Below are 24,836 nucleotides of genomic sequence, written 5' to 3'. Positions count from 1 at the left end.
GACCAGCACCCTCCTGGCCTGACTGCAGACGGACTCTGGGGAGGGGTCCTCCGCCTGGCTCCTGGTCTGTGGCCTGATGGGGGAGCTGAGTTTCTCTCATGGTTACACACCTTGTCACCCAGTCTGGCAGCTGAAAGAGCCCACGGAGACTTCCTAGTCTCAGCGCCAGGGTGGGGAGTGTGGGCTGGGAAACCCCAGCTTCACTCTCATGGATCTCACTTCAGCGTTTCCCAGCTGTCCTGACGGTCCTGCCCAGGCCCACGGGAGTCACGGCTGAGCTGACGGCCCCCCCCGAGGCCCAGGGGAGTCACGGCTGTGCTGACGGTCCCCCGAGGCCCACGGGAGTCACGGCTGTGCTGGTGGACCCGCCCAGGCCCACGGGAGTCACGGTTGTGCTGACGGTCCCGCCCAGGCCCACGGGAGTCACGGCTGTGCTGACGGTCCCGCCCAGGCCCACGGGAGTCACGGCTGTGCTGACGGTCCCTCCCAGCCCCATGGGAGTCACGGCTGTGCTGACGGTCCCGCCCAGGCCCACGGGAGTCACGGCTGTGCTGACGGTCCCCCCGAGGCCCACGGGAGTCACGGCTGTGCTGGTGGACCCGCCCAGGCCCACGGGAGTCACGGCTGTGCTGACGGTCCCCCCGAGGCCCACGGGGGTCACGGCTGTGCTGACGGTCCCCCCGAGGCCCACGGGAGTCACGGCTGTGCTGACGGTCCCCCCGAGGCCCACGGGAGTCACGGCTGTGCTGGTGGACCCGCCCAGGCCCACGGGGGTCACGGCTGTGCTGACGATCCCCCCGAGGCCCACGGGAGTCACGGCTGTGCTGGTGGACCCGCCCAGGCCCACGGGGGTCACGGCTGACCTCTGTGCTGATGGTCACAGACACTCATCACCATCGCAGCATGGAGTTACTAGAGCAGCCACTACCTTGTCATCTGCGTCTTCATGAAGAACATTTCAAATGGACATGTTGCAGCTCTAGTTCAGTCTGGTTCCTTTGTCCTCTGTGCCTCCATTGATTTACCATTGCCCTGTGACAGGCCACAGGCCTTGCCAGAAGCCCCCGGAACCCCCACAGTGTGCCCGCCCAGAGGGGTGTGCTCCGGGAGGGGAGGTGGTGTACACAGCATGATCCTTTGTGTGAGGAAGTGCGTGGTGAGGGTGCGTTTCCTGCGCTCAGATGGGCAGGAAGGTGGGCGCTGGCACACAGTGCTGCTCTGGCCTGGCTCCGGGGGCAGGAAGACGGCAGCCACCCGGTGCGGCCTCCCCGGAGCGCTGGCTGATGTTCACCGCGGTGCTGCCGAGATTCCCAGTGATGGCTGCTCAGTGCAGTGCGCCTGTGGGAGCGGTGCTTCTGGCAGAGTCCCCCCAGCTACGGTGCCGCAGGGCGCTGCCCACGGTGCTGCGCCGGCCCCCGAGGGCCCTGTGTCCTACCAGCTGCCACTTCCGTTTCTGGGAGAAGAACACGGCTGCGTGTTATTGTTAGTGTTGCCTTAGATATGGACGAGTAGCTTTAAACACTTCACCGTCAGAATGCCCAGAGCCAGGCACACCGGCAGGTCACGAAGCGCCCGAGGGAGGGCCCTGCGCTGCCGCTGCTCCCGCCAGCTGGAGGAAGCCCTCGGAAGGAAGCGGAGATCCCGGCTCTGAAGGTCCTGTCCTCTCTGCAGTCCCTGTCCGGGCTTTCTGAGCCGGACAGCTTCTCAGGAGGAGTCTGTGGCCTGCCTGCCCGACCACGGCCGTGGCCCACGTGCTCGGTCCTCTGTGGTTCCCGCCTCTGCGCGAGGTGGCCCTGTCTTTGGTGACCTGCTCAGGCGACTCTGGCCATCCGGGGCCCAGCCTGCCTGGTGGTCACTCCCATTGCCGCTGCTTGTAGAGGTGAGAGTGGAGGGCGAGGCCTCACGGTACCTGTGCTCGGCTGCGTGGCGCTGCCTCCTCTGCGAACTGTGATGAAGGGGACACGGGACCCCATGGGCCAGGCAGCTTCTTGCACACCCGAAGCAGAGAGTGGTGGGGGCTTGGACTGCCCAGGGCCTGGCTGCCTCCCAGGGGCTGGGGAAGGCTGTGGTAGCACCATGCAGAGGCTTGGGAGACAGGACACAGGCTGGTTCCCCACTTCCTGGGCACAGGCCCGCGTCTGGGGCCACTGGAGAAGCCTGGGTCCGACTGTGACGGTGGGCTGCCCAGGTGGGCGGGGGCTGGTCTCTGGGCCTCGCCACAGGCCCTGCCATTCCGGGGGGGGTGGGGGGTGTCTCACGGGGGCCTCAGCCTCGGCGGCTGCAGGGACGGAGGTCCCGGCGCGGTGCTTTCGCTCCGGCAGCCTGGCCAGGCGGGCCTGCCCCTCCGGAGAGCCCCTTCCCCACGGACAGACAGTCCCCGGCAGCAGCACCCATGCATGACCTCAGGCCTCCGGGGGCCGGAGTCCAGGGAAGCTCATCAGGGTCCCAGGGCCGCGTGCACAGCTGTGCACATCTGGAGCTGGGCTGGAGAGGCGTCCTCTGAGGCCAGTCATGGTGGTGGCGGGGTTCCTCCTGTGGCCTCGGGCCCCTGTGCCCCTGAGGGCTGCCAGGCGGGCCTGAGCCCCTCCCAGCGGGCAGCGCCTTCCTCAAAGCCAGGATCCGGAGGGGCCGTCTGCAGCCAGGGCCTCGTCCTTCCCGCCGGCTTTCCGTGGGTCGCCGGGCCCTGTCCTCCGGGTCCGACTGGTTCCTCCAACCTCTGAGCTGGGCCTGCGAACACCTGAGTGCCGCCCTGCATGCCGAGAGGTGTGGCCACGCACCGTGTAGGCTGGGGTGATGGGAAATCAGGCAGGCTTGCAGGGGTCTTCAAACTACGACCCGCGGGCCACATGCAGCCCCCAGGGGAGTCTGATCCTGCCCGCCAGGTTTTTTGGGCAGTGAGCGCAGCCAAGGTGTTACAGTAGGGATTAGTAGTTCATATAGTCCGGCCCTCCAGCTCTCTGAGGGACCGTGATCTGGCCCCCACTTTAAAAAGTTTGAAGACCCCTGTGTAAAGCAACCCAAAGCCGGCTGCAAGCTGAGCCTCAAAGACGGGGCAGGTAGGCATTCAACACACCAGCTCTCTCCACTCTTGGCCGTGCATTTATTTGTCAGCAAGTACAGCTAATCCATGCTTACGCAACTGTTCCAGGCCCAAAGCTTCTCAGCTTGAACTTGGCAGGAGGAGGTTGCTTGGGTTTAAAGCTACGGAATCCTTTGTACTCATACTTTAAAGAGTGCCATGAATCCTTCATGTCTCTTGAACGCCAAATGCTTCTCAGCCAGAAGCAACTGTGCTGGGGAGGGAGGTGTGGCCACGTCCACGCTCCACCTGCCCCTTTGTCTTCTCGGCAGCGGGCAGGTGCTGCCTTCCCGGCTCCGGCCTTCTCCGGGGACCAGCGTGAGCACCGCGCTGTGGGGGCCAGGCTGGGGCAGGAAAAGAAGACCCGCAGAGTGCTGGCCAGCTCCCCGGGAGTCACCCGGAGCCTTGCCCTGAGCCTGGTTTATGCTGCTGGGGATCAGCCCTGTCCCGGCAGCCCCCCTCTCCTCTGCTCCATGCGGAGCAGGATGGTGTGGCCTGTCAGATCGCTCCCCGACCTCTGCCTTCCTCTGGGCTGGCAGGAGAGTGCGGAGGGCGGCACGGTCCCCGCCTGCAGCTGGCTCGGCGCAGCAATGACTCCCCGTCTGCCCTCCAGGCCGAGCGCGGCCAGGCTCCCTCCTCCTCCGTCCATTCATCAGCCGGGGATGCTGGCCGCTGCTCCTTGAGCAGGACAGCTACAGCTCCCCCCACCCCCTCCCCCTGCTCCCGGGGGCAGGTCCCTGCTCTCCACACCTGCGGGGCCCCCGCCGGCCCCCACCACCATGGACTGATGAGTGTCATCCCCCGGTTCTCATGCTGACGTCACTGTGATGGCATTTGGCGGTGAGGCCTCTGGGAGGTCACTGGGGTTGGAAGGGGTCACGAGGTGGGGTTCTTTTGAGAAGACACCAGAGCTTTCTAAGAGGACGCAGTGCTGCCTGCAAGCCAGGACCCACCACGCTGGCACCTTGTCTTGACCTTCGACCCCCAGAGCTGGGAAGATCCGCCTGCTGCCTGAGCCAGGCCTGTGGTGTGTGTGACCGTGCCGAGCTGACTGAGACCTGCCCCCTGCCCCCGGGCTGTTCCGTCTGCCCAGCAAGCCCGGCTCTGCCTGTTCCTCCTGGCTCAGGATCCTGCTCAGGACCCGTGACCCTCTCTGCCTCTCTCCACCGGAACTCGCAGTGATGGCGCGGGGTGCCCACGGGATGGCGCACTTGGGCCTGACCCGCAGGGCCACACGGTGGTCCTGCCTCCCCCTCACACACGTCCGCTTCCTGCATCATCCCCTGAGTGTCCAGTCATCCCTTTCCCGGAAGCCGTCACGCCATCACGTTCCTGCTCCCGGCAGCTGCACCAGAGGAGACTTCACCTGGGTCCCTGGTGATCCTCACCGCCAGGACCGCTCGCCGAGGGGCTGGCCGGGCACCCGGTGGCAGACACCAGGCAGGCGGCATGATGTGGGACATGTTTCTCTGCCTATGAGTGTTCCGCCCCCTTCTCAGTTTCCTGGACGTGAGGCAGGCTCTGCGAAAGGGGGAAGTCCTGAAGGGTGCAGGGCAGAGCTCAGGAGGGCCAGCTGGCTCCTGGGCGGGCAGGGCCACGAGGCCGCAGGCCGGCACCTCCCTCCCAGGCCAGCCAGGCCCGCTGCGGCCCGGGAGCACTGACATGCGTCCACTCTGTCTTCGGGATAATCGCCCTTGCGAAGCTCGGCGAGCGGTCCGAGGGCCAGGGCCCCGGCTCCCTGCGCGTGTCCAGGGGGCTCGTGTGGCTGGCGGCTGTCCCTGCGGCTCCCTCCTCCGCGGCAGCACTGGGTGTCTGCGCTCAGCTCTCTGCCTTCTGCAGGTCCGTGTTTCTGGGGGTCTTGCTCTGCCAGGAGCTCCCGACGGGAATGCTCAGGTGCAGGTGGCTGTCACCTGTGAGCGATGCTAGAGCACCGGCCCGCTGGTTTTGAAGATTTGATTTTTAATAGGATCCAAGTGAAACCACAGCCCAGCCCGAGGACACACCCAGCGCTGTGCCCACAGACTGGATGCTGCGGTCCAGGGTCTCCTGAGGGGACCACCTACTCTCCCGCCCCGCCCTCCCCCTGACCCATCCAAGGCTGGGAATCATGGCCTCCGGCTGGGAGGCTGCAGGCGTTTCTCCCTCCCAGGCTCGAGGCTGCTCTAACCCTCCCCAGTCTTGTAGGCTCTTTGAAAATCCCAGACTCTTGCTTTCAACTCTTTCCTCTGGTCTCTGATAAAAGGCAAATTAAGCATCACTTCTAACAGCCTGACTCCAGCGAGGGCTTGCACAGACAGCACATCAAAGCTCAGCTTCCTGTGCCCGACCTGAGAGCAGGAGAAGGGGGTGTCAGCATCGCCCTGAAGCTCAGCCCCTCACCCCAGACCCTCACCCAGCCCCTCACCCCAGCCCCTCACCCAGCCCCTCTGCCCAGCCTCTCACCCCAGCCCCTCACCCCAGACCCTCACCCAGCCCCTCACCCAGCCCCTCACCCCAGACCCTCACCCCAGACCCTCACCCAGACCCTCACCCCAGCCCCTCACCCAGCCCCTCACCCAGCCCCTCACCCAGCCCCTCACCCCAACCCCTCACCCAGCCCCTCACCCAGCCCCTCACCCAGCCCCTCACCCCAGACCCTCACCCAGCCCCTCACCCAGCCCCTCACCCAGCCCCTCTGCCCAGCCCCTCACCCCAGACCCTCACCCAGCCCCTCACCCAGCCCCTCACCCAGCCCCTCACCCCAGCCCCTCACCCAGCCCCTCACCCAGCCCCTCACCCCAGCCCCTCACCCAGCCCCTCTGCCCAGCCCCTCACCCAGCCCCTCACCCAGCCCCTCTGCCCAGCCCCTCACCCCAGACCCTCACCCAGCCCCTCACCCAGCCCCTCACCCAGCCCCTCTGCCCAGCCCCTCACCCAGCCCCTCACCCAGCCCCTCTGCCCAGCCCCTCACCCCAGCCCCTCACCCAGCCCCTCACCCCAGACCCTCACCCAGCCCCTCACCCAGCCCCTCACCCAGCCCCTCTGCCCAGCCCCTCACCCAGCCCCTCACCCAGCCCCTCTGCCCAGCCCCTCACCCCAGCCCCTCTGCCCAGCCCCTCTGCCCAGCCCCTCACCCCAGCCCCTCACCCAGCCCCTCACCCAGCCCCTCACCCAGCCCCTCACCCCAGCCCCTCACCCAGCCCCTCACCCCAGCCCCTCACCCAGCCCCTCACCCCAGCCCCTCACCCAGACCCTCACCCAGCCCCTCACCCCAGCCCCTCACCCAGCCCCTCACCCAGCCCCTCACCCAGCCCCTCTGCCCAGCCCCTCACCCCAGCCCCTCACCCAGCCCCTCTGCCCAGCCCCTCACCCCAGCCCCTCACCCAGCCCCTCACCCAGCCCCTCACCCAGCCCCTCTGCCCAGCCCCTCACCCCAGCCCCTCACCCAGCCCCTCTGCCCAGCCCCTCACCCCAGCCCCTCACCCAGCCCCTCACCCAGCCCCTCACCCAGCCTCTCTGCCCAGCCCCTCTGCCCAGCCCCTCTGCCCAGCCCCTCACCCAGCCTCTCTGCCCAGCCCCTCTGCCCAGCCCCTCACCCCAGCCCCTCACCCAGCCCCTCACCCAGCCCCTCTGCCCAGCCCCTCTGCCCAGCCCCTCACCCCAGACCCTCACCCCAGCCCCTCTGCCCAGCCCCTCACCCCAGCCTCTCACCCCAGCCCCTCTGCACAGCCCCTCACCCCAGCCCCTCTGCCCAGCCCCTCACCCCAGCCCCTCACCCCAGCCCCTCTGCCCAGCCTCTCACCCCAGCCCCTCTGCACAGCCCCTCACCCCAGCCTCTCACCCCAGCCCCTCTGCACAGCCCCTCACCCCAGCCCCTCTGCCCAGCCCCTCACCCCAGCCCCTCACCCCAGCCCCTCTGCCCAGCCTCTCACCCCAGCCCCTCTGCACAGCCCCTCACCCCAGCCCCTCTGCCCAGCCTCTCACCCCAGCCCCTCACCCCAGCCCCTCTGCCCAGCCCCTCACCCCAGCCCCTCACCCCAGCCCCTCACCCCAGCCCCTCTGCCCAGCCCCTCACCCCAGCCCCTCACCCAGCACCTCTGCCCAGCCTCTCACCCCAGCCCCTCACCCCAGCCCCTCTGCCCAGCCCCTCTGCTCCTGCTCATGGCGAAGGGGCCGTGCCTGGACACCTGACTCACCTCTGAAATGTGACCACAGGCAAACCAGGCTGCGGGCAAACTCGCCAACAGCTCCTGAAGGCCGCGGCTGCCCTGAAGAGCGGCCGGGAGGGTCCTTTTCTGCTGGTTGGCCTTCAGGCCCAGCTCTACACGCTGGCAGTGGCTCCGAGGAAGTTGGGGCCTAAAAGAGGCAACGGAGGGGGTTCCTGTGTGCACTCTGGTCTGGAGCCCAGGGCACCCACCCGCAGACAGCACTCTCCCAGGCCTGTGCCGGCTCCTCGTGGCCCGTCTGGTGCCGGTGCGGACGGGGCATCGGCCGGGGCTGACCTGGAGGGCTGGGCCGTGGGTGGTGAGTGGGCGATGAGCAGGCATCTCCCGAGCTCAGGGCTGGGCTCTAAGGTGACAGTGTCGGCAGTGTGCTTCCTTCCTCTTGACCCCGCCTCCTCGGAGGGCATGGACTCCATCTTCCTCCGCAGTCCTTGCCGGCCTTGGCCTCACACACCGGCCTTGGCCTCACACACTAGCGCTCAGCGTGGAGTGTGGGAGGGCGCACACCACCTGCTGGAGGGCATAAGCTCATGGTGCCAGCGACCTGGTGCTAATCACTACCCACCCGACACCTGAGGGCACACACACACCCATGCCCTGTGCTCCTGGCCTGGGGTCGGGAATTCAGGCGTGGCTCTCAGCCCTGTTCCGGCCGGGGGCAGGGCACCCACTAGATGCCTTGGGTGTGTGGGCTTCTTCGCAGCAAGGTGGCTGCGGGCATGGCCCTTCTCCTCGGGCCTGGCACCTCAGCGAGGGGGCATGGACAGGCCCGAGATGCCTGGCCATTGGGGCAGCCCCGGCTGCAGGAAGGCAGAGGGACCTTGTGGGGGTACATCCCCATGCTTCTCCCACAGGACAGAGGTGTCCCTGACACCTGGTGTGGGGCTGGCAGAGAGGACGGCAGGCAGCAGGCACTCCAGGCTCAGGCCTTCCCTGCAGCCAGGGGAGAGCACATCCTATGGAGCTCGCCCACCCTGCCCTCCCGGTGCCCCTGCGCGCCCTCCCCCTGCCTCCAGGCCCCATGAGAAGCAGAGCTCTGGCCTGGAGGGAGGAATGCCCCCGGGCCGGGGGGGCGGGCGGCTGCTGGGGACGCAGCTGCCAGAGCGCCAGCCCGGGGCCTCTCAGCCACGACAAGAATGCCAGCGTGTGCCTCTTGGGGCTGGAATGGGCGAAACAGCCCTTTTAGCAGCGGTCTGGTGGCAGGTGCCTCGGCCAAGCCGACGGGCTGGTGCTCTGGAATGTGCCTGGCCAGCCAGGCTTCAGGGCAGGAGAGGCGGCCTGGGCCCTGCAGGCCCGGAGCCTGAGGGGAGGACACCGGAGCCTGAGGGGAGGAGCCTGAGGGGAGGAGCCTGAGGGGAGGAGCCTGAGGGGAGGAGCCTGAGGGGAGGAGCCTGAGGGGAGGACACCGGAGCCTGAGGGGAGGAGCCTGAGGGGAGGAGCCTGAGGGGAGGAGCCTGAGGGGAGGACGCTGGAGCCTGAGGGGAGGAGCCTGAGGGGAGGAGCCTGAGGGGAGGAGCCTGAGGGGAGGACACCAGAGCCTGAGGGGAGGAGCCTGAGGGGAGGAGCCTGAGGGGAGGAGCCTGAGGGGAGGAGCCTGAGGGGAGGACGCCGGAGCCTGAGGGGAGGAGCCTGAGGGGAGGAGCCTGAGGGGAGGAGCCTGAGGGGAGGAGCCTGAGGGGAGGACGCCGGAGCCTGAGGGGAGGAGCCTGAGGGGAGGAGCCTGAGGGGAGGACGCCGGAGCCTGAGGGGAGGAGCCTGAGGGGAGGAGCCTGAGGGGAGGAGCCTGAGGGGAGGAGCCTGAGGGGAGGACGCCGGAGCCTGAGGGGAGGAGCCTGAGGGGAGGAGCCTGAGGGGAGGACGCCGGAGCCTGAGGGGAGGAGCCTGAGGGGAGGACGCCGGAGCCTGAGGGGAGGAGCCTGAGGGGAGGAGCCTGAGGGGAGGACGCCGGAGCCTGAGGGGAGGAGCCTGAGGGGAGGAGCCTGAGGGGAGGACGTCGGAGCCTGAGGGGAGGAGCCTGAGGGGAGGAGCCTGAGGGGAGGACGCCGGAGCCTGAGGGGAGGAGCCTGAGGGGAGGAGCCTGAGGGGAGGACGCCGGAGCCTGAGGGGAGGAGCCTGAGGGGAGGAGCCTGAGGGGAGGAGCCTGAGGGGAGGAGCCTGAGGGGAGGACGCCGGAGCCTGAGGGGAGGAGCCTGAGGGGAGGAGCCTGAGGGGAGGAGCCTGAGGGGAGGACACCGGAGCCTGAGGGGAGGAGCCTGAGGGGAGGAGCCTGAGGGGAGGACGCCGGAGCCTGAGGGGAGGACGCCGGAGCCTGAGGGGAGGACGCCGGAGCCTGAGGGGAGGAGCCTGAGGGGAGGAGCCTGAGGGGAGGACGCCGGAGCCTGAGGGGAGGAGCCTGAGGGGAGGAGCCTGAGGGGAGGAGCCTGAGGGGAGGAGCCTGAGGGGAGGAGCCTGAGGGGAGGATGTGCCGGAGCCCGGCTCCCAGTGCTGCGGGCGGCACCAGGCGTGAGCCTTGCGGCAGCTCAGCCGCCCGGGAGACTCCCAGGGCCTGGTTGGAGAGCCTGCGGTCAGCAGAGAATGGAGCGGGCACCGTCCTGTCCTGTGAGGAGGGCCTATCCCTGCCCGCCTCGCCCGCCGCCGCCAGCAGCCCAGCCGTCCAGGCAGCATTGCCAGCGCAGCCGAAGAGGACCTTCCTGTGCAGCCTGATGTCCACCCGCTTCCAGCAGCGGCCTGATTTTGTCGCTTTTCCTACTGTTTTGTTTGGGGTGGGCAGTGGGGACCCCAGGTGCCGGGAGGGGCAGAACCCCAGCTCCCCCCCCCCAGCACCTGCTGGGCTCGCAGCGACCTCAGAGGAGTCACCTGTGAGCGGGGAGGCCGGCCCTCAAAGGGGCCTGACACAGTAAGGGGCCCTCTGGACGGTCAGGTCTCCTCTGAGAACACGACGAGGGTCACATCCTTCCCAGAGAGGTGCACACACACGTGAGCACACGCACACGCACGCACACGCACGGAGACCTATGCCAAGAGGCCCTGTTTGGAAAGGAAGAGGGGTCGGGGATAGAGGAGAGCCCACAGGAGAAAGGAGCGAACCGCAGAGGCTGTCCAGTAACCATAACAGAAGTCTGTCCACCGTCTACCCACTCGCTTTGCAAACTCAAGGGCTGGTGACAGGCACCCCTCGGAGAGCGGCACAGGCGGTGGAGGGAGCGCCCACTGCCCCTCCGCTGTGGCTTGGGCAATGAGCAGCTGGGAATTTGGGCTGCAAGTGACCCAGGTTTGGAGAGCACACCCCAGACCTCAGGATGCCAGGCCCGCCCTTCTCCCGCCAAGGCCGGCCCTCAGGAAAACCTGCACGGTCCGGCCGGCCGGGCTCAGGGGTTGAGCCTCAACCCATGACCAGGAACTGATGGTCAGAGCACAAGCCTGGGCTGTGGGCTTGGGCCCAATGCTTCTCTCTCATCATTGATGCCTCTCTCTCTCCCTTCCTGTCTGAAATTAATAAAAACATTAAACAAAATAAAAGAAACACAAAACCCACACATCCATGCATCCTGGGCCGGAGACACAGGCTGTGCTGACCGCCTGCAGGGAGGGAGGTCCAAGTCCATTTCCCATCACAGCCTTCAGAGACGGGAGCCTGAGAGTTGGCTGCTGTGTGGTATGTCAAGGCACCTGCTCTGTGTCACAGAGTGTCTGCTGGGACACACAGCTTCTGGAAGGTTCTGGGGCCAGGACCAGGCCTCTGGGCCCAGGCCAGCGCTGCTACGGCACAGCTCTGCCGTCTGCCTGGGGGGTCAGAGGGCCTCTGGCATGTGCCCAAAGTTGGGGTCATCCAAAGCCTCGATCACACCAGGTGGCCGGGCTCCTGCTGGGCACAGGCCTGGACGCAGCATGAGCCAGTCCTGCCAGCCCCCTGGGAGATGCCTGCCCCTGGCTCAGCGCCAGGGCCCACGCTCCATCCCTCACTCCGCACAAACTGCTCCTGAGTCTCCCGGCAGCTCGGGCGCCCAGATGCCAGGCCAGGGTCAGGCATCGCCCAGGGTCCTGCCCACCTCTCTCTGCCACTCCCTCGGGACCATGAGTGCTGGCTCCGTGGGTGGGAGCTGGACAGAGCTCTGGGCGCTCAGGGCCGTCGAGGCTTCTGTGGGTTCTGCGGGGACCCGGAGCCCCGAGAGGCCCCGCTGCAGGGCTGGGCCACCTGGACGGGCTTCGGAGAGGCCACCCCTCCAGCCACCTGCTCAGGGAAGGTGGTCGGCCCCCTGCAGGCGGTGCTCCAGGCAGGTCCTCGATGAGCTTGGCGGGGTCATCCATTGCTGCTGCTGGCCCAGGAGAAGTGCTCCTGGCAGGGCCGTGACCACAGGAAGGGCCTGGCAGCAAGGGCCCCAAGCACTGGCCCCGCAATAAGGGCCATGCCGGGCTGGCCAGCGCCAGCTTCCACCGAGGGTGGGGCCCAGGGGGGCCTGGCGTGTCGGCATCTTTCCTCCGTGTGAAGAGTTGGACGAGGCTCTCAGGGCTTGTGAGGATCAGGGTTGGCACAGCACTTGGCACAGGGAGAGCTGGCCATTTCCGCCACTGCCTGACGGTTGCCTGAATTCCTCATGGTGTTCAGTGCTGCTGGCCAAAGGGGCTGGGGACAGGGTAAGGGGCGACCACATCAGTTATCACAAACAGTGGCCTTTCCCAAGTTTAGTGGCCACTTCTCTGCCATCTCCCCATGTGGGCAGGACATTCTGGTGGCTGGCGTGGGGCCGGGAACTCTCTGGTTACACCCACAGGTGCTGGGGCAGGAGCTGGGCGATGGCACGCCAGGTCAGCCCGTCTCTGCCGGTGGTGTCTGGGTCCAGAGGGAGGCCTAGAGGCTGGGGCGAGGCCATCTGAGCGGTCATTCTCTAACCTGAGTCCAGGGGACCCCCACAGCGTGGCGGCCGGAGGAGCCGCAGAGCCATGGAAGCGGTGCTGTCCACGCCGGCCTTGGCCGGCACACACGGCACTGGGCCTGCCCCGTGCTGTCCGCTGGCCCTCGCCGCACAGGGAGCTCCGGAGGCCCGCTCCACTGCAGCCCTTTGGCTAACCGGCCTGTGAGCCAGCCGCTCGGGTGGGAGTGGACTGGCAGGAGCGCGGACGCCGGGCCAGGGTTCTCCTTCCACCCGCCTCCAATATCACGGGCAGCAGGGAGAGCATGCAAGCAGAGCCAGCATCGCAAACACGCACGTAACATGCTGAGCCCGTGAACGAACCGCGTCAGGTGAGCTGTGCTGCATTACGAGAATGTGCAGGGCTCAGCCTTCCCCCCGAGTTTCAGGCTCACTGCCTGGAAATGGGTGACTGGCTGTTCCTCAGGAGTCACTCACATTGATTTATTACTACCGAGAACACAAAGTAATGGCTTATTTCTTTAATTTGCAAAATTAAGCAAAATGATAAAAAAGTAAAAAAAAAAAAAAATGTTTTTTCATCTCTTTAGAAATTGAAAAACAAAAAAATAATATGATAAATTTAATTGAGCTTTCTTCAGGGATAGCAGAGGAGGGAGCAGATGGCAATTATGAAGCCGGAAATATCGTCAGCTGGTCAGTCCCAAAGGCGTGGCTCTCCTGTGCCCTCTCCTGTGCCCTCTCCTGTGCCCCTGGCGGCGTCTGCAGGGACCGGTGTGGGAGCTCCGGAGCACAGGCTGCGCACACCACACCCGCCGGGGCCGGGCCTGGAACCCTGGAGGCGAAGCCGCTGTCATGCCCCAGGCCAGTGAGCTACTGGAACCGCCCAAATCCAGCCGGCGCTGGGTCAGAAGGCCCTGGGGCATGGCTGAGGTCCTGGGAGCAGATGCGCCCACACAGAGATCCGAGGAGCAGCCCCTGCGGCAGAGAAGACAGCCCTGGGACGCCTCACCGGAGCAGCTTTTCATGTCTCCTGAGTGGGCTTTGCCTGCAGAGAGCTTCCGCGGGGAGCTTTTCAGTTTAGGGTTGGCTGGTGCATTCTCCCCTTTGCCCAGGAGAGGAGAATACTGGGAGCGCCGGCCTCTGAACCCACTCAGTGGGGTGGGAGGGGGTGGGGGGGTGGAGGGCACTCACCTGCCAATGGCAGTGGTTTTCCTCCTCTCCCTGCCTCTGAGCTGGGCTTGGGTTCCAGCCTGCCCACCCCCTGGAATGAATGCCCTGGGGCAGGTGGCCAGGCTCTCCCGTGGGTGCCCAAGGCCAGCCGAGGCCAGACAGCTTCCCCCACACGAGGCCCCAAGAGGACAGGGGGCGCAGAGGGGCAAAGGGTGCTGGGTGCTTCGCTGAGGCTGGTGCCAGGGGAGGGATGCGGCGGGTGGGGGCGGCAGTGCTGCGAGGCTCCTGGTAGAGGGCCCAGACGTCCCCCCTCCCCCGCACCTCACAGGAGAGACCTCTGCTAGTCTCAGCACTCGGTGCTGATTCTTTTTCTTAAAAACATATTTTATTGATATTTTTACACAGAGGAAGGGAGAGAGATAGAGTTAGAAACATCAATCAGCTGTCTCCTGCAGGCCCCCTATTGGGGATGTGCCCGCAACCAACTATGTGCCCATGACCAGAATCGAACCTGGGACACGTGCTGCCGGAACGAGCTCAGGGCTGCGTTTTGAAGTCCTCCCCGGCCTCCCATGGGACAGCCACTAACATACAGGGAGGCCCAGGAGCAGGCAGGCACCTGCCCGCCACACCCACAGCCGCCATGTCCTCACTCAGAAGCCCGGTCCATGCCCGGTCCAGGCCTGGCAACCAGGACCCGGGGTCACCCTGCCGTCCCGCCCCAGCCCCCGGGCACTGGCCCCAGGCATGCGAGGACACCGGCACGCAGAGCTGCTGGACCTCCGGTGCCGTCCTGGGCGGAGGCAGCCTCCATGCAGGCAGGTTTCCTGTGGGGTGGCCCTGCAGGGTGGGCGGAGCTGTCCCCACGGCAGACCCCGGGACGCAGCCACCAGGGACCTCAGGGACAAGTGACCGCTCGGGGAGTGAGGGTCCTGGGGTGGAATGCTTACCCTTTGACCTCCCTGTTGCCCCTTCATGGTCTGAGCTCGGTCCCCAAGCAGATGCAGGCACTCAGAGCCCTCAGACCTGCCCCTGGACGGCTGCAGAGCCGAGCCAGGGCTGCCACAGGCGGGGCAGGCACAGCCAGGTCCTGCCGAGAGTTCCAGGACTCAGAGCGCCCAGGGCACCAGGGTGTGCCGATGGAGCGGCCTCCGGACGGCCTGCAGGCGCACAGCGAGAGCGCTCCCCCTGGGCTCAGAGGGGCAGGCGCACCCCACAGCCCCGGGTCACCCCTTGTTGCCATGGCTGTTTACGAGGCTCCCTCAGCAGCAAGAGGACCCCAAGATGCAGCACAGCCTGCACTCATGGACTCTGCCCCTCCTGCGAGGACTCCGGCAGCCTGACCGGAGACAGACGTGGCCCTGCAGCCGTAGAGAGGCTGGCTGCGGGGCCGGAGACGCGGCGAGGACAGGTGTGCTGGCGGCCAGTGGAGCGGCTTAGTTGGTCTGCACCCGCTGAGCAGGGCTCCGAGGGGCCGCCTCCAGGTCACAGGCGCTCCCACGTGACTGCTGAGGAGGCTGGGAGTTAGTGAGCAGTATGCCAAGGATGGGGGAGCCGGTGGGCCTCCATGGAAGAGGGAGATGGTGAGAGAGGCGTGTCCGGTGGTAAGATCTGCCCCTAAAGGTAACAGCACTCACAGTGTGTGCCTGCAATTCAATGGCCACGTTTTTGATTTCTAAGTCAAAATACAGAGTTAGGCTAACATTTTTTAAATATAGAAATTCTCATAAAATTAAACCATACTTGGTTTTATGTGTAAAACTAGAGGCCTGGTGTATGAAAGTTTATGCACTGGAGGGGGCACCTTCTCACAGTCTGGGAGCCCTCAGGGGTGGGAGGCAACCCAGCAATCAGGGGAAGGTGACGCCCCATCAAACCTCTGCTGCTGCCACTGCCGGCAGCGCTAGCCTCTGCTGGGCCTGGTTACCTGAGCCTCGGGTGGCCCTGGGCAGCTGGGCAGCCATCATCCGAGGCTGCACCTGGACGTGGATGGCTGGGGGCTGAGGAGACTGGGGGACTCCGGAGGCAGATGTATGGAGCGGCCGGGCCCACCTTGTGCTGTGTGCCTGCCACCCAGGTGGGGCTGAGGGGACTTGTGGCTGTGGGCACTGCCACCTTTAAGGGCATGGCAGTCAATTAGCATATCCCCTTTTATTGGCCGTGGGCACCATCTTTGTGAGGGCATTATGGTCAATGAGCACATTCCCTCCTTATTAGATAGGATATTTCCCCCAAGTGGTATCCATAGCCCATGGCCGCCTGGAGTTTCCTGTGGGCTCAGATTGCTACCGAGCGATCCCATCAGCGTGGGACCCTCGGAGCGACCAGCTGGCAGGGCTCTGGGCGCGTCCTGTGCCCCTCGGCGGAAGAGCTGCAGGAGGCCAGGATTCTGCCCTTAGAGGACATGGGACACGAATAAACAGAATTTTTACATGCAGTGCCGGCTAGTGCAGCTCACAAAAACATGGCTAGAATTCATCTTTAATGAAAAAATGAAATTGCTTTAGGTTAGGTCTTGTCACTGGAAATCGAGGCGAGGTTTCTGTCCCCATAGCAGTTGCATGGAGGCGGGACTGGGAGAGGTGGGGTGGGGGAGGAAGGGCCTGGCAGGCGGGGGTAGCATGCGGCCAGGCTGCCATGGGCGAGAGCAAGTTCTGATGACACCCGGGTCTGGGCAGAGAGACCCACAGGGGCTCCGCCCTCGCCTTGCCCACCTCTCCTGGGGAAGAAGCGTTCAGCCCGTTATACCCGAAAGGTGCAGCCTCTGGGGGAGCCTCATTCACCCTGCAGCTCCCAGGAAACGCAGCGCGCAGAGGAGGGCTGCCCGTGTGCAGGAGGCATTTGTGAGGGGATAAAATGTCCGCAGGTTCAGGTTAAACTACAATACTTGGCTTAGCACTGACAGGGACTCCCTGACATCGCAGACATGCTCCCTCTGTGGCGGCTCCTGAGGAATCGTCTTTGGAAGGCGCGCAGCCTCCCGGGCCGTGCAGCGCCCCCTGCCCTCCGCCTCCAGGCCCGCTGGAGCACACTGGCCTGACGTCTGGCCTGGGTCACGCTTGGGTTTGGAAAAGCCTGGTCAGTTCCCCCGGGGCTGGCACTTGTGCTGCGTCAGAAATCAAATTCTTGGCTCACTAGTGCTCTGGTGTCCGGCATTAGAGCAGCCCGGATGGGGCTTGGCTTGGGTGGTGGCTGCCGCTGTGTTTCAGTGACTGGCTCTTGGCCCCGTGCCCCAGGGACCCCCGGGGCAGGAACGGAGGGCAGCGCCCGGGCCACGCAGGTCGGCTCGCCTGGCGTTTGCCCTGCGGTGCTGTGAGCGTTCTTCATCCTTCCTGTGCCAAACGCCGCGGTGCCATTGGAGAGGCGACTGAAAACCGTGTCTCCTGCTCCCCTCCATGTGAGCCACGGGCTGGATAGGAGAGAGAAGGGAAGAAGAGCAGCAGCAGCGCACACGCAGAACCATAAACGTCTCTGTTGCCATGGAGCCCTCCAGGCACAAGGTCTTGTTTACACAGAAGCACAGTCCGGTTTGCAGACACACACTTGTTTTATGTTGTCAACAAGCATTGAGACGCTAAAGAGCCAGAATGTTTCTGGAGACACGGGTTCAAGGATGAGCATGGCCGAGCGGTGACATCCGAGGTGCCGACCCCCGGGCTGTCCTGGGTCAGGAGCAGGAGAAGGGTGCTGGGTGCTGGGCGCCTCTTCCGGCTGGGGAGTGAACAGACGTGCTATCGATCCGTTGAGGGGTAATGGCAGCCTCCTCTCCTTCGCTGTTTCCCCGAGGCAATGACCCGGCCTGCAGCCCCCAGGCCCGGGGGTCAGGGCACCCTGCAGACGCATTGGTTTGGAGCCAGCCCGGACGGTAATGAGTGCTTTGTTTCTTCCCCAAAGCAGCTGTCTCCGTGCTTACAAAACAAGATAATGTGCCCCTCCTGTACCTGCCGCCCAGCAGGCGCTGGAGAGGCCGCCTAAGTCCCTCCCGGGCTCCGGCCTCACAGGCCTTCCGGCAGCTCTCAGAGCGCTCTGCCACCTCCGGCCTCGGAGCTTCCGGAAGGAGTCCGTCCCCCCAGCGTCCTGGCTCCTGGCGCTCAGGGTGCAGCCCAGCTGCCTCCCCGGGTCCCTGAGCAGCGAGCCGGGCTGTTGGGGCAATTGACTGCCATGGGGAGGGGGTGCCTTCTAAAACAAAAACAAAAACACACTCGTCCTCTTACTTTTTCGATGCTTCAACAGAGAGAAACTGGTGTTTTCAAGATTTAAGCCTTAAGAAGCTACCAAGACACACGGAGGGCAGTAGCTGTCTGACCCCTGCGTTTAGAAATAGTGTGGTTAATGTTTCATCCAGGGAACCAGCAAGTTGTTTAAAAGCCATGCTTAGTGTTTCAAGAGACTGAAGTGACCTCCACGTGAAGTCCCATGGGCACTTGTCCCGAAACCCCGTCTCCTCCAGGTAAAGAGCAGGTCCTGTCCCTGTCCCCTTGGGGGGCAGAGGGCGCCCACGCACAGTCCTTCCTAGTGAGGGGGTTGCCATAGTCCTCTGTCTGGTCCTCACAGAGCCGAGAGCGGGTGTGTTCTGTGGCAGTGCTCCCCGCCTTCTCTCCCCATCCCGCCCCCGTAGCTGAGAGACCTGGGGAGGGGGTGGTGCCCGAGATCACACAGCGTGGACCCAGGAGGCAGAGCTGGCCTCCACACACTCACACCCTTCTTTTTCTCTCTGGTTATTGACCACAGCAGCCTTACGTAAGGAAACGGATATTCCCGGGAAAGGAAGCCTTTCGCAATGGGGATGCCTGCTTCCTGGAAGCATTTCGCCCCACTCCTCCTCCCTCGCCTGGCCCTGAGGAGGCGGCGCTGACCCTGCAGGGCCTGTGACAAGTCCCCCACACCTCCAGGAGGTGGCACATTTGTCATCTTTGTGAGGACAGGGAACAGCTGGCTGCCTGCGACTCTCTCCTGGGCCTGCCATGGAATTCAGATGCAGGACTGAGGCAGATGGAAGGCTGTCTCTTCTCTCTGCTGCTCCCGGAAGCTTAAAGGACAACCTGCACTTCTCAGAGACGTACGATGCTTCCCAGTATGACAAGCGTCAGTGCCAAAGCCCGCGCCTGGTGTGTAAGCAGGGAGCCCACTTTTCTTAGTTTTTGTCCATGTCCACAAGCAAGGTCTCAGGCCCATGCATTTCATCCAACAAGCTCTGAGTGCCTCCTGCACGCCAGGGACCAGCAGACACGGGTGACAGTGTCACTCACGTGGACTCAGCAGTGCCCTCCGAGTGGACCATGGGTTTTGTGGAGAGGGTATCCTAAGAGAAACAATGTCAACACAAATATTGTAACCTAACAAGTACAATGGACCTCTGAACAGCAAGGGTTTGAACTGCTGGGTCCACACAGATATTTTTCAATAAATACCTGTATTGTTTTCAATCCGAGGCTGGGAGTCTGGGGCTGCAGAGGGCCTGCTGTGTGCATTGATCGGTGCCATTTTATATAGGGGCCTGGAACATCTTTGAATTTGGGTGCCAGTGGGGGGGGGGGGCAGGAACCAATTGCCTGTGGATGCCGAGGTACACTGTGTGGGTAAGTGTTTAGGGAGTCAAAGCTCTAGGTGGGCTTTGGCTGCAGGGTCAGTGCCCCACGCCCAGCATTGCTCAGGAGTCCTGCGCTGAGAAGGAGCAGATCAGGGAGTGGGGTGGTCCTAACGAGGTGTGAAGGGGCACCTGCTGTGCTGCGTGGGGTAGGGCAGCCTGTCTGGCAGGGGCAGCACTGAGACGGAGCCCTGCGAGGAGAAGGTGGGACATGCTGGCAGAGGGCCTGGCTGAGCAGAAAGTGAAGGAAGGGTCCCTGGAACCGGTGAGGTTGGAGGCCAGGAGAGGACCCGTCACGTGGGGACTCAGAGGCCATGATGAGGATCGTGGCTTTTATTGAAGGACTTCAGGAAGGAATGACCAGCTCTGACTTAAGGTCTAAGACAATCACTGGCTGTGGGTGGAGAACTGACGGGGAGAGGAGAGAGCGGGCGGGGAGGGGGGCAATCAGGAAGCTCCGCACTGTCCTGGGAGGTGAGCGGCCAGGCAGGCAGCGCAGGCGGACATGGGGATGCACTTCTGTGGGGAGGAGCTGGGATGAAAGAGAAGGAGGCGTTGGCCCAGGAGGCGCTTCCTCTGGGAAAACGGAGGTGTACTTACTGACATGGGGCGATGGGGTTGGAACAGGTTTAGAGAGAAAACTCAGGACATCGGGCACGGATATCTTTCATTGCTGATGGCTGCATTAAAAAGCATACCGAAACTCACCGGCTTACCGCAGCATCCGGTCTGTGGATCGGCTGGGCAGAGCCGGCTGGCTCGTGGTTGTTCCTATTGGGGTCCCTCACGCGGCCGCCCCGCAGTCCATGGCAGCTTAGTCACGTGTGTGGTGCCTCTGAGGGGACAGTGGAGGCCGAGCTGGGCTGGGCCTTTCCTTCTCCGTGAGGTCCCAGGACCACCCCACACGGTCTCTCTGGGAAGAAGTGAGATTTCTCCTGTGGTGGCTCAGGGCTCCCCGAAGAGCCAGGCCAGGAGCTCAGCTCCCCCCAATGGTCGCAGCCCTCCCTGGTCCAGCACAGACTCCATGAGGAGGAGAGGACACGGCTCTGTCCAGTGGGCATTTGAGTGTGAGTCTGGCGTTGGGGTGAAGTCTGGACAGCAGAGATGCCTACACCTGACGTCCTCAGCATGTAGACGGCACTTCCTGCTCCGGGAATGAGACGGAATGTGACTCTGGAGAGCCTGTGAGTGCAGAGGCACGGCAGTCAGGGCTGTCAGGGCGGAGTGAGCTCAGACGAGAGGAGGAGCAATGAGAGCAGAGTTAAAATCCAGAGAGGAAAACCTTCAAGAAGGGGGCTGTGGCGACCCTACCTGCAGGCAAAGGTCAAATAAGATGCGACAGGAGCGCCTGCGCCTGCCCGCCCACGGGGCCCTGGGCTGCGCTCCCGGGAGGGAGGGTGGGTGTGCACGCAGGTGCTGCAGACGCGGGAGAGCTGGGCGGGCGAGGACGGCATGAGATACGCCTTCCAGGCCTGTGGGGCGGAGGCCGCAGGGGCTCTCCCCGCTGCCCTGGCGAGTGCGGGAGCCCGGCCTCTCAGCTGCTCTGGCCGCTCCCCTCTCCCCGCTCCGCTCAGTGGCGATGTACTGCATTGGAAACTTGACAAGGGAAACCTTGGCTGCTGTTTCTCTTGGCAGAGACTGCACCGCCTCAGTCCCCAGCTGACCAGTGTGTCCAGCTGGCAGCTTTGGCGAGGAGGAGGCAGGAGGAGGTTTTGGGTTCGGCCTGGTCTGAGCGGCCGGCTGCTTGGTCTCAGTGTGTGCAGGGGTGTGGGGAGGGCGCAGCGGACGGCAGGGGCTGCAGAGGCGGGCAGTGGCTGGATCACCCAGGACCTGTATTCTGTATGTCACACTTTTCCAGTTGCATCGTAACTGTTTTATAATATTGGTTTTCTATTTTTATTAACACAACCATTGCTCTAAACAAAACTCCATGATGAAGCCCATTAGTAAGCAGGTGCGAGCTGGCTGCTCTGCTGCTGTCCTGGTGGGTGGAGCTGGGCCTGGAGGGCCGCCTGGGGACTCCTGGGACCCTAAACTGCACAGGCTCCCCAGCCCTCCACCACGGGGCACCCTGGGGCTCTGGGAGGCCTGGCATACCTGCAGGACCTTTATCCTCTTCTTTTATGCTTTCTAAAGAGAAACGACTTTCACTTCTTTTTTAAACATTTTATTTTTTTTGATTTCAAAGAGAAGGGGGAGAGGGAGGGAGGATAGGAACATCAATGGTGAGAGAGAATCATCGATCAGCTGCCTCCTGCACGCCCCACACTAGGGACTGAGCCTGCAACCCGGGCCTGTGCCCTGACGGGGAATCGAACCATGCCCTCCTGATTCATGGGTTGACTTCAACCACTGAGCCACACCGGCCGGGCAGGACTTTCATTTCTCTAATGCATTCAGAATTTGCACAGTCGGGCAGGCTTCTCCTCTCGGTCTGGATGTGGAGACAGAGACTTCCCAGAAGTGCTGCTTCACTCCACGCCTCCGGAGCTCAGCTGCGATCGAGCTGACATCACACATGCCTGGATGGCTCGTGTCCACCAGGACTTGTGGCAGGGATTACGCTTAAACACCCAGAAAGAAGTGGGCATTTTTTAAAACTAAAAATTCACATAAAATGTAAATAATAAAAACAGAACAAATCCCATGAACAGGAGCAGTGAATTCATTTCCATTCCTTTGTACTTCTGTCAGTGGCCCATTGCCATCGGCTTGAGTGTCCTGGTGAGAAGTTTCCGGACCTTTGTCTCTTGGATGAGTCTGTCAGTCTTCCTAGCTAACGAATGAAGACCGAACTGCGTGCGCAAAGGAAACGTTAATTGTAGGTGAGATCTACATAAAGCACCTGGCAACGTAAGGTCTTCAACTCTGATTTTACAAAAGACACGGAAACAGTCTTAAAAAATGAAGGACTCTTTAAATGAATGATTCTGATACAGTCACTTTATAAAAGCCCAGGAAATGTTATTAGGAGTCTATTTTGGGGAGGTGCCAATACAACATGGCAATATGGCCTGGTGTGTAGCTCTCCGAAGAGGCAATGGAACATAAGGACAGCTAACCTGTCTCATGGGCTAGACCTCAGTGTCCCATGTTTTGAGACATCTTTCCGTAGCATGAGTCCAGAGCACCCACGGTGACCCTTCGTTGAGAGCCTGCAGTGGCAGTATTGGGGGCTGTGACAAGGAGGGGCCCAGGGCATTAGACGGCGGCAGGCAGGCAGCAAGGTGCACGTTCTTGGGCGAATAGAAGAGTCTTGCTTTGTTCTCACCAAGTGAGACCATGTATTCACCGACTGTGCCTGTGATTGATTTAACTTAAACTATTAGAAGCTTGTTGAGGAATAATTTGCCTACCATTAATCCCCCATTTTGACTTGTGGTTCAATGATGTCCAGTGAATTCACAGAGCGGGGCCCGCGGCCCGGCAGTCCTGTTTGGAAGACCTCTGTATCCCCAGGAGGGTCCCTCACGACCTTCTCGGGCGGGTTCTGCTCCTCCTTCCCCTGCACAGGCAACCAGCGAGCTGCTGCCTGTCACAGATCCGCCTCCGCCGTCACTGTCTACAGCCAGAGCCCTGCTGTGCGGCCGCGGCGCCTGGCTCCTCTCGCTCAGCGCGTTTCCAGCTCTCCCCGCGCTGCCACGTGTAGGTGCTTCATTGCTAAGCTCTTCCATTGCACAGGCGTGTGGCATTCTGCTGACCTCTCCGCCTCTGATGGACTCTTGGGTTGTCTCCACTTTGGGCCTATTGTGACTCAGGCTGCTGAGCTGAGTTGATATTTTTTATTTTAACTGGTGTTTCATTTACTTATCTGCACTGCATTCCTCACGAGCGTAGGAAATCCCAGCACTGACCGCTAAACTGGAAATACCAGAACCCGGCCTTGTATTTACTCTTTAGATCCTGGGGCTAATCACTGCCATTCTCCCCAGCGAAGAAGCCAGTGAATTACCGCTGACCTGCTGGTTGCTGGGTTTCCTTCTCCCTGAGCTGGAAAAACACAGCATAACATTTACCACCGTCACCACCTCTTAGCGTGCCATTCGCTAGTGAGCACGTTCACATTGTTCCACCATCACCACAGCCACCTCCAGAAAATGTTCATCTCACAAAACTGATCTCTGTCCCCATTAACCCCTAGCTCCCCCCTCCCCCAGCCGGGCTCCCACCCCACTCTCTGTCTCTATGAACCTGATGACCCTAAGTCTCTCATATAAGTGGACCCACCAGTGTCTGTCCTTCGGTGCCTGCTCACTTCACTCAGCATGATGTCCTCAGGTTGGTCCATGCTGCAGCGTGTGTCAGATTGTCTTCCCTTTCATGGTTGAATAGCATTTTAAGGTGTGTGTAGACCACGTCTTGTTTATCCCGCATCTGGTCAATGACTCTTGGTCATTTCCAGCTCTTGACGCTGTGGATAAACCTGCTGTGAACCTGTCCCTGTGAAATGTCCCTCTGAGTTCCTGCTCTCAATTATTTTGGGAATTGTTGGATCATAGGATGACCCCAGTTTTATTTTTTTGAGGGGCTGGTTAGAGGGATTTTAAGTAAGGCTTCAATTCTGATTATGTTTCTTTATTTTTATTTTTATTTATTTTTATTATTTATTTATTTATTTATTTTACTGTGTTTCTCCTTATAGTGTGTTCATTATATTATTCAGTATAAATATTCAAATTAAGTACCTCGAGGGGCAATGAATGTTTTAACTATTGTTGTTTGTACTGCAAGAAGTTTTGGCAACAATGACTTGTGATAAGTTGGGATGCCTGACTCTATTTCACAACAGGACTGTGTTAAGTCTCCTTTTGGGGTTAAGAAAACACGAGAGTCTTACAATTGCTTGCGATGCCTGCCCCCTGGAGCTGACCAGAGGAGGTCACACTGGGGCCTTGGCCTCAGGCCCAGCACAGGGGGCACAGGGTACCTTGGCATTTTATTATGGAGACTGCCAGGATGAGGCTTGAGTTTGCTGTTGGAAATACTTCTTGGAGGACAATTTAGTGGGCTATGAGGTGCAGGTCCTCTGAACCCAAGTCTCGCTGCCACTTGGTGTGAGGCAGCCTGGTGAGCTCACAGCAATGATTTCCTGAACTGTCCTTGGGAAATTCAGCAGCAGAAGCTGGTGACAGCTTTTCTGCTCTGATGGTGGGAAGAAGCCTAAGACCACACTCTGAGGAGGATGACCTACCCGTGGTTGGCAGAGGCGGGCTCCCACGTTCACGTGCAGGAGCATGCGTCCCCAGCGTGGCCAGGGCATGGCCCTGCGTGTGGCCTCCCGCTGCGCTGCTGTGCACGGGCCGTGCGGGGCGAAGGCCAGGGGCTAAGGAGCAGGCCAGTGTCTCGTGCTCTGGGCGGCCCCTCCTGGGCTGCTGTGAGAAGAAATGGAGGTGAGGCGTGTAAACTGGTTGGCACTATGCCTGGGATACAGTGTTCTTTCCAGAAACGGCAGCAGCCTGGCCGCTCTGTTTGCGGAAGCTGTCAGGTGTGTAGGAGCGGAGGGGAGGGGCCGGATGTCCTCTGTAGTGAGCACTCGGCCCCTCTTGGCAGGTGGGGTTATCGGGGAGCTGCCAGTAGGTGTGAGGAGGACACACTGCAGAGGAAGGGCAGGGCCAGGCTCTTTCCAGCCGGCACTCGGCTCTGCGGCGGCTGCTGCCCAGGGTGGCCCCTGCAGGTGTCCATGCTCGCACGTCAGGCAAGTACGTGCCTGCGCTGTACTGTGTCAGTGTGCACGGTGTGTCTCCCCCAGGGCTGGCTGGGGCGCAGGGTAAGCAGAGGCCACAGGCCAGCAGCTCCCAGACACCGGGCCTGTGGGAAGTCCTGGCTAAGGGCAAACAAATGGAGGGCAGGGCAGGGCGTGCTGTGGTCAGGCAGTGGATGGGAGATGGGGAGACACAGACCAGAGAGGGCTGGTATGCAGGGTT

At 62.5% G+C, this 24,836-nt stretch overlaps 1 protein-coding gene across 1 annotated transcript in view; it reads right to left on the bottom strand.

Moving 5' to 3' along the window:
* Positions 1-307: 307 nt before the first annotated feature.
* LOC311629643 (NUT family member 2G-like) overlaps positions 308-24,836 on the bottom strand; it is a gene marked incomplete at both ends in the record, with an annotated part of 96,625 nt that continues 72,096 nt past the window's right edge. Inside the window, one exon of the mRNA XM_084897910.1 lies at positions 308-870. Within this exon, the coding sequence (XP_084754036.1) occupies positions 308-870 (563 nt within the window). The remainder of the gene's footprint in view (positions 871-24,836) is intronic.

Source organism: Pipistrellus hanaki (genome assembly GCF_964339955.1).
Source record: "Pipistrellus hanaki genome assembly, chromosome: 11".
NCBI classification, from domain to species: Eukaryota; Metazoa; Chordata; class Mammalia; order Chiroptera; family Vespertilionidae; genus Pipistrellus; species Pipistrellus hanaki.
This window is presented reverse-complemented; position numbering and strand designations above follow the sequence as displayed.